This window comes from Euleptes europaea, chromosome 3 (assembly GCF_029931775.1).
Source record: "Euleptes europaea isolate rEulEur1 chromosome 3, rEulEur1.hap1, whole genome shotgun sequence".
Classification (NCBI taxonomy): Eukaryota; Metazoa; Chordata; class Lepidosauria; order Squamata; family Sphaerodactylidae; genus Euleptes; species Euleptes europaea.
Genome location: NC_079314.1, coordinates 91062623 through 91070819, shown reverse-complemented (window position 1 = coordinate 91070819; position 8197 = coordinate 91062623). Strand labels below are relative to the sequence as shown.

General features: G+C 44.8%; 1 protein-coding gene across 1 annotated transcript in view; it reads right to left on the bottom strand.

Annotated features, from left to right (window-relative positions):
* Positions 1 to 924: 924 nt before the first annotated feature.
* Positions 925 to 8197, bottom strand: part of SUN2 (Sad1 and UNC84 domain containing 2) — a 30039-nt gene continuing 22766 nt past the window's right edge. The window contains exons 13-17 of the mRNA XM_056846464.1: positions 6147 to 6231; positions 3813 to 3928; positions 2607 to 2774; positions 1943 to 2035; positions 925 to 1121 (exon numbers count right to left, since the gene is read on the bottom strand). Of these exons, the coding sequence (XP_056702442.1) occupies positions 1005 to 1121; positions 1943 to 2035; positions 2607 to 2774; positions 3813 to 3928; positions 6147 to 6231 (579 nt within the window). The 3' untranslated portion in view covers positions 925 to 1004. The remainder of the gene's footprint in view (positions 1122 to 1942; positions 2036 to 2606; positions 2775 to 3812; positions 3929 to 6146; positions 6232 to 8197) is intronic.

Here is an 8197-nt window from a genome sequence, read left to right as displayed (position 1 = left end):
CCACATTGCACAATTTGTGCTGAAATAGCCTCTGGGTTAAAACATTCTACATGAAAATGCAGGGTGGTAGAGTTTAATTTCAAGCATCATCAACCCTTAGCCCTGGAACCTGCTGTGGAACAAGTGAAAAGAAAGGAGCACGGCTGTGAGGTTGAACAGAATACCTTACCTCACCCCTGAACAATAGCAATCTGCCTCCATTTATCTGGGATTAGGAAGAAGTTCTTCCAGGGTGGTTTGAGCCCCAGTTTTTCCTCCCTACTCCCAATGTTTAAAAAAAAAAGCAAGTCAACACTGTAGTATGAGAATGAGTCTTGACAGTAGCCTGCCCTGTCAGGAATGGGAGGTTTACGAAGAGTCAAGGCTGCATTTCTACTGTTTTCCTTTTGAAACCAGACTTTTCATGTCCTTTGAAAGCACAGCATCATGTTTAAATGCTTTAAGTGCATACTTCCTTCTGCCTATCTGTCCATTCCTACTGTACAGCACTGTAGGCCCCTACTGCCATTGACACCAAGCCAGCGTCTATAAATGAGGCGAAAGCAGCAATGAGCTTCATCAACCCCAGAAAGGGGGAGAGCAACAGCCTAGAAGCTGCCTACTGTCCTCAAGCAAGACCAATTTCATACGATAAAGCTGCTGAATGATATAATTGGGTAAACAGCACTAGATCTACAAGGGGATCATGGCAGAGCTTTCCAAAGGAAAACAATATTTTTGGGGGGGTGGGGAAGGGTGTAAGGAAAATATGAACTGCATAGGCTTCTTAAAAAAACACAAATTTTAAAAAGCATCTTATAAAAGACCAAATTGGGGAGCCACTGTTCTCCCTCCGCACACCCAGAGAACAGATTGACCCCGAGGTGGCTGTCGAGTGCCCACTCCCCATGTATGAGCAACACGGCAAAAAAGTGCTGCTCTCCTTTTTCTGGCACTGCCGTTGTCACTCTTGAGGTGAAGAACTTGAGGTAGCCAGCTAGCACGGGTGTGGATCCGGGGAGGGGTTAAGAGACTGGATCTCCGTGTACCCGGAAACGATAGATGCAGGTATACTCCGGGTGGCCCCAGTTACTAAGAACTCTCAGTTCAACCAGCTGGAAAGCTGCACTCTTGTCTTCATCCTGAAGATAGAAAGATGTAAAAAAAATGACATACCGTTGACTAAGAACCAGAGAAGGCTTAGGCCTCCTTTTTTTCCCTGTGGAGGCAGATGTAACAGTGGATGGGTCAGAATGAGGGAGTAGGGAGAAATCTGATTCACTCGTATGTCTGTGAAAGCCAGTGGGGGATCGGGAACACACAAATCCTTGCTCAGCCGTGAGCTCCCGGGGAGGGGTCACAGAACTCTACCACACAAGTTATTTGTCTTAGGTTTGATGCTGTTGGAAAGTGGGTTTTTTCCCACTTCCCTACAGCATCATGGTGCATTCATGCTCCTGGGGTTTCCCTGGCTTTTGTGTGATAATTTCCAAACCTGCTTTGCTGCAAGGTTTTTGGAAAGAACTCAACAAAAGCTGAAAGTTCAGATTTTCCCAGTCCTGCACAAACGGCAGCCATTTTCACGGGCATTCTGCTGTTGGGGCCTTTTTTTGCTTTTAAAAAAAATTCAGCCATTGAATATTGTTATAACAATTTGTTTATCAGCTTTCCGTAATTCCAAGCCTTCATTTTAAAATCCATCTCTTGGTTTTGTGTCACCCAGGCACTAGCATTCGAGGCTTTTGGGTCCCTGAAGTTTAGCAAACAGACATTTAATTAATTATTTTTGCCAGGGGGGTGGGGTGACTGGCTTCTCTGCCACAGCCCCCTGGAGTGACCAGCCCTGTGGCCCATATCCTAGAAGCCAAGGAGCGCCAATTGGCTGTTGGGTGGTGCAGCCCACCCTCTGGGATCTGCAGTTCCCTCCCCCAATTTCATATCTGCTTCTTGTCCTCTTTCCTACCTGCAAAGGGAATGTTTGGATGGGATTCCCATCCTGGTCGTATGTGAATTTCCCAAGGTGAACGCCCTCTTGCTGCCCTTCTTCATTTAAACCCTGTGGAAACAAAGGTTGGAGAGAGGGAGACAAGGGCCATGGGGGGAACAGAGCAATCACAGGATTGGGGGTGAGGGAGGAAGGATGCAAGTGTAGTTAAATGCTACTCTTGTAGCTGCATGCTGAAACACACACACACAGCAGTAAAGGGACAAGGGGGAATATAGGATCAGCAGGGGGGAAAGAAGGCTGATATTTATGAATGTTTAACCTTCCTTCCCTCTCAAAAACAGAGCCGGTTAAGGAATCCCACTGGCTTAGTGCTCATTCTCTCTCAACTAGGAACCTGGAGAACTATAGTCCTGTGAAGAGAGACTGGGGCATCTGAGGCTCACTAACCTCACCAAACTACAAATCCCAGGATTTGGGTGGGAGGAAGCCATGACAGCTGAACTAGCGGGAAACACAAAATGTGTGCGGTAGAGAACAAAAGCCTGTTGACGCTTGCCAATTCCTTATCTCACAGCTGTTTTCCCTCATTAATTCTCCTCCCCATCCGAGGGAAAAATCAGAAGACATTCTCCAATGTGCCTGGTTTTAACTTGCCCTGTGACGTGCAAAGATTACTTACTAAGACTGCAAAGTCCTTGGGGGCACTGGGGATGGTTCCTTTGGGCGAGAGGGATCTGGGGATATGTTCCAGCGTCACGGCAGTGGGATGGATCGTGCTTGAAAGGCGGATGACGGCAAAGCCTTGGGAGCCTTGGAATGCCCAGCAGTTCCCCGGGTGGACGTCTGGCTGTAGTGCAGGCAGGCAAAAAAGAAACACATCCCACAATTTTTAGAGGACAGTAACAAGCACGTGTATTACCCTTCTGTCCTAAAGCACAGGGACACTCAGAGACCATTCTACCAAGAGCAAAAAAAAGAAAAAAAAAGAATCACCTCTTGGTAGCATTTCCCAGATTTAAAACGGCCCTACAACCTGTGTAGTGTCTCGATCCTTAAAAATGGGCAAATACACTTTGAAACCCGCCTTACAATGGGGAAACATACTGTATTAATCTCAACACATTGAAAAAGCAAATTTGCTATGCTAGGAAGTGAATAGGGAAGAGTGCACTTTATCTTTAATTGTTCAGGATTCCAGGATGGAATTACACATTACCACCAACACAGAAATACTATTGGAAATAGCACGGCCAAGTCCAAGGCAATCTTTTCCTTTTCATAACAAAGAGCACCTATGCTAATACTGGCAGCTTTGCATCATTTTTACCTTACTTCATGACAACAGCCAATGATGTGGAATGAGGGGGGGGGGTCCTCAAAGTGGTATTTCTAGCCTCCCGATAGATCTGAGCTAGTCCAGCTCTGCTTTGAAGCAGAGCTGGGACGTGAACCTGCAGAGAAGCCCCAGCATACTGAAAGCCTCACCCAGGGCTGAGAAAGCACGGCCAGGCAATTTTCTGCAATTACAATGGCTTAAACCCCAAGGTAAGACTGAGTTTCTCAGTGCCCGCTCCCACGTGGTGTAACATATATGTAAAGTTTTTGTTTTTAGAAGGTCCAGACTAGCACTCAATTCATCAATACCTATAGTTCCTTATTCGCGGCCGCCATATTGTTGATATCTGATTTTGTTGTTCACTAAGCCAATCTCTCATGCTCTTCTCGCGCAGCCTTAATATATCTAACAAGATTGTTGCAAGGATAAAATGGGATAACCCCCATGCCTGCTGAGCCTCTTGGCAGAAATACTTGTTTTATAAAATGTAAAGGAAGAACAGAGTAATTGGAGGCAGTATAGGAAAAGGCCTCTGTGTTGACCCCCTACCTGCAGAATGACCCGTGGAGACTGAGAGTGGTACCACAGGGGGATCCCAAATAGACTCAGCAGTGCTGTTTTGGTCTCGTAGGTTTCTGAGCACCGAGTGCTGATAACGCTGGCCCCTGTAGTCAAAGAGATGGATGAAGCCAAGTCACATCATGTTGCCCTCAGGTCAAAGAACAAGAGAGGGGACACCCAAACCATTCCACAGGATCAAAGATCTGCTAAAAGAATCCTTAATAGAGACAATCTGAAATGCTTCCACGCCAGGGTGATTTTCTGTGGTCATCTGGTTGCTAATGCCATTCTGTGGGAAATCGCCTTTGCAACAGAAATTCCAGACAGCCCTGGGAAATCAGTTCTCTCTCCAATTTTTGAGGTGCTTTCCCTTTCACACCTGATGTGCACTGAAGCCCCCCACTGCATTCTCACATGACACTCAGGATTTTCCATCTACCCCATTTTAATTTTGTTTTTTTTTTGAGAACCATGGGTAATGCAGTGCTGCACAGAAACAATACAATACCTTAAAACCTTTTTTAAAACCTCCATGTATTTTCTGTCAAAGATAGGACATTTTGGAGGACTTTCATTCATAGGGTCGCCATGAGTCGGAAGAGACTTGATGGCCCTTAACACACACATTTGCAGACATCTCTGATGATCTCCTCCCCTCTGTCTAAAAGGCAATTATCTTTTTTTTTTTTAAGGCCATTTTTGCATGGTCAATTTTGATGCTCGCTCAAAGCTCTTTTTTAAAATGTGACTTTAAAAATGCCTTTTCACGGTCCTGACACAAAAGGAGAAGTTCCACTCTCCCCACTCGCCTGCTCCTTTGTTCCTGTTTGCATAGACATTAGCATTTGCATAGCTAACACGCCTCTGTTGTTTGCATTGTTCCTTGAGCGAGACTCTTTGTGGCAAACACCAAAGGTCGCGTTAAATGGGCTCTTTTGTAATGCAAAGCAGGTATGCAGCGGCTTAGCAGCAAAATTCAAAAAAAATATGCGGGGCAATTCAGCCTGGAACAAGCTGCTAATTACCATGCAAAAATGGCCTAACTGTTGCTAGGACTGGCCCCCTGAAATCATCAACAAATGAAAAGAGTAACTGAGGAGTAATTGTCGAAGGCTTTCACGGGCAGAGTTCATTGGTTCTTGTAGGTTATCCGGGCTGTGTGACCGTGGTCTTGGTATTTTCTTTCCTGACGTTTTTCCAGCAGCTGTGGCAGTCATCTTCAGAGGAGTAACACTAGTGTTCTTTCACACTAGTGTTACTCCTCTGAAGATGCCTGCCACAGCTGCTGGCAAAACATCAGGAAAGAAAATACCAAGACCACGGTCACACAGCCCGGATTACCTACAAGAACCAATGAGGAGTAATGGACTAGCTCCTCACCAAAGTCCTGCATCTGCCCTTCCCTTTCAGACACAAGAAACTGCTCCTGACTGAGAAATACTCACTGATTTTTCATTTTCACTGATTTTTTCACAGGTTTAAAATAAAAACAGGTTTTTTGTGTGAAAGAAAGAGGCTGTTAATAGTCTGTGTACAGAGGATGGCGTCATGTGGAAACATGAAAACCCACACTACCCACGTGGCTGAAATGTGGGAAATCCTTGGTGTGGGAGCAGCCCAGGAAAGGCTGGATTTTGCAACTGGACCATTGAATGCAAATTTGCACACTTTATTTTGGTTAGACAAATTGGAGAGGGGTTAGGGTCATTCTTTGAAAATGCTCAAGCTGGTGGAAGGGAGTGGTTAAACATTCAGAGACAACAGGAGATGGAGAGGGTGGAAGGTCTGCCTCTGGATTTTATGCTTGTAGTTGAAATTCCTTAAGAAGTCTCAGGTTATTTTTGAGTGCTAGAAGATCTCTTTTATTACAAAACAAAACATGATTCTCAGGCTCTTCGCCCTCGATCCCCTCTCACAGCATGGTAATGATTCGATAGATCAATAGGCCAGTTACATGCATAACATGATCAGTTCATTTTCCTGTGATCTGGAACGCCTTACTGGGGCAAAAAAAACTTATTGCAGAAGAGTGGTATTTTTCTCCAGAACAGAGGGGATGGTAGGCAAAGTCTTGAATTATGGCTGAAATGGCTAAACTTAACTAATGTAACGCAGTCAAAGAATAACTGCAGTTCTAGAAAATCTTTCTAGCAGGGTTTGACATTCTTTCATTGATTATATGAGTATCAATCATAATGTACACATTCTTACAGATCATTTTGACATTGAATGAGGTTTGGTCTTTTGTACTTGTAGAGCATTTTCAGTGTATTTTTATAATATTTTTTAAAATAAAAAAATACTTTTCCCTGGTCTCCATACCTCCAGATTCAAGGGCATAATCAACCATTCCAATGCGATCCTCGCTGTAGCGTTTCAGGGCCTGGTTCACGATGTGGTGCACTTGCTGAAACAAAATGACAAAGCTGACTTGCAAAGACAAGCACTACACACCCCTGAAACATGACTTTCTCCCGAGAGGTCAGGGTTCCTCCATGCCAAAGACAGGGGCTTTCGTAGGAATGATTGTGCAGCTATGTTAACAAAAATTCCAAAGGCTCATTGTATAGTTAGCAGCACACCAATACACAGCCAAACCACTGGAGCTTTACCAAAGGCCAACATATGAAACCGTCTGATGCCACCCGCTTCTCACTGAAGACATCACAGCTTGTTCCTTAGCTGTTCCTCCCAGCCAGCCCCCCCCACCACACACACAATGTGTTAGGCCCCTTTCACTTCAGCTTCTGAAGGCAAACAGATTTTTTTTTTACAGATTTCACACACCTTAAGGATAAAACGTAACAATGACAAACATACATACATTGGAGCAAAACAGGTTTTGGAAAACCCACATAAAACTTCCCTAACTGTGGAAAGACAGGGTTACCGCACTTTGTATTCCCAGCGATGTATTAAGAGTTTGAAAACGTTATAAAAAATACTGTTCACACTTTGTTTGGCCCCTTTAGCTGCGAAGACGTTTTCCAACCATTTATAAGCCGTAGTATCCAAAAACCCTTTTAAAGCTATGTTTTTTATAACATTTTCAAACTCTTAATACATCGCTGGGAATACAAAGTGCGGTAACCCCCATCGCTTTTAAAAGGGTTTTTGGATACCACAGCTTATAAATGGTTGGAAGACGTCTTCACAGCTAAAGGGGCCAAACAAAGTGCAAACAGTATTTTTAAAAAAGTTTTCAAACTCTTAATACATCGATGGGAATACATAGAAAGTGCAAACGGTATTTTTTATATCGTTTTCACACTCTTAATTCATCGCTGGGAATACCTAGTGCGGTAACAGCTGTGTTTCATCCTTAAGGTGTGTGAAACATTGGGGGGAAAACTGTCTGCCTTCAGAAGCCAAAGTGGACTAAGAGATCATACGAAAGGGACTTAAGCTGAAGTCACCACGGGACAGGCCCAATCTGTATATTACCAAAATGAACAGGCAGAGGTAGAAAGGGGCAGTGGGGTGGCTGAGAGGTCCACCTGCTGAGGGGCCTGCTAGTGTTCCCACCAATCTGAGGCAAGCACCATCATCATGTTTTTGAAAAGCAAGCCCTGTGCATGTGTCAGGGCAGGCACAGATTTTAGAAAAACAAAGGCAGCCACAAAGAAAACGTTGAGTAGCCATTTTAAAAATGCAAGCACACAAAAATGTACACCATGGGAGCAAGACTCAGGGCAGCAGAAGCAGCAGGATAGGATGAGTGGGAGCTAATCTCTAGGGTGGCAAAATATGCCCAAGACCACCTGTGATACAGGTCATTGACTAAACAAAAGCCAGCCAACGGCTGTAGGACAACATTTCCCATATGTGGCACTCTGACCACCTCTTGGGCTGGCATGGGTGGTGGCTGAGGGGAGGAGCTTTCCAGGTATGGTTGGGTTCTGGAGACAGGATTAACCTGGGAGTAAACCATCAGCCATGCATTACTGTGCTGAAGGCACAGAACATCTGGGCTAAGAAATGAGAAGAAGAGTTGGTTTTTATATGCTGACTTTCTCTACCACTTAAGGAAGAATCAAACCGGCTTACAATCACCCTTCCCCACAACAGACACCCTGTGAGGTAGGTGAGGCTGAGAGAGCTCTCAGAGAACTGTGACTAGCCCACGGTCACCCAGCTGGCTCCATGTGTAGGAGTGGGGAAACAAATCGAATTCACCAGATTAGCATCCACCACTTATGTGGAGGAGTGAAGAATCAAACCCAGTTCTCCAGATCAGAGTCCACTGCTCCAAACTACTACACCACGCTGGCAGAAGGAAGGAGGCAGGGAAGATAATACCTTACTTAGGGTGGGGTGATTTATGTGATTTTGAACAGAGTGCCCAAATACCAGTTACTTGGCCAGGAGTGACA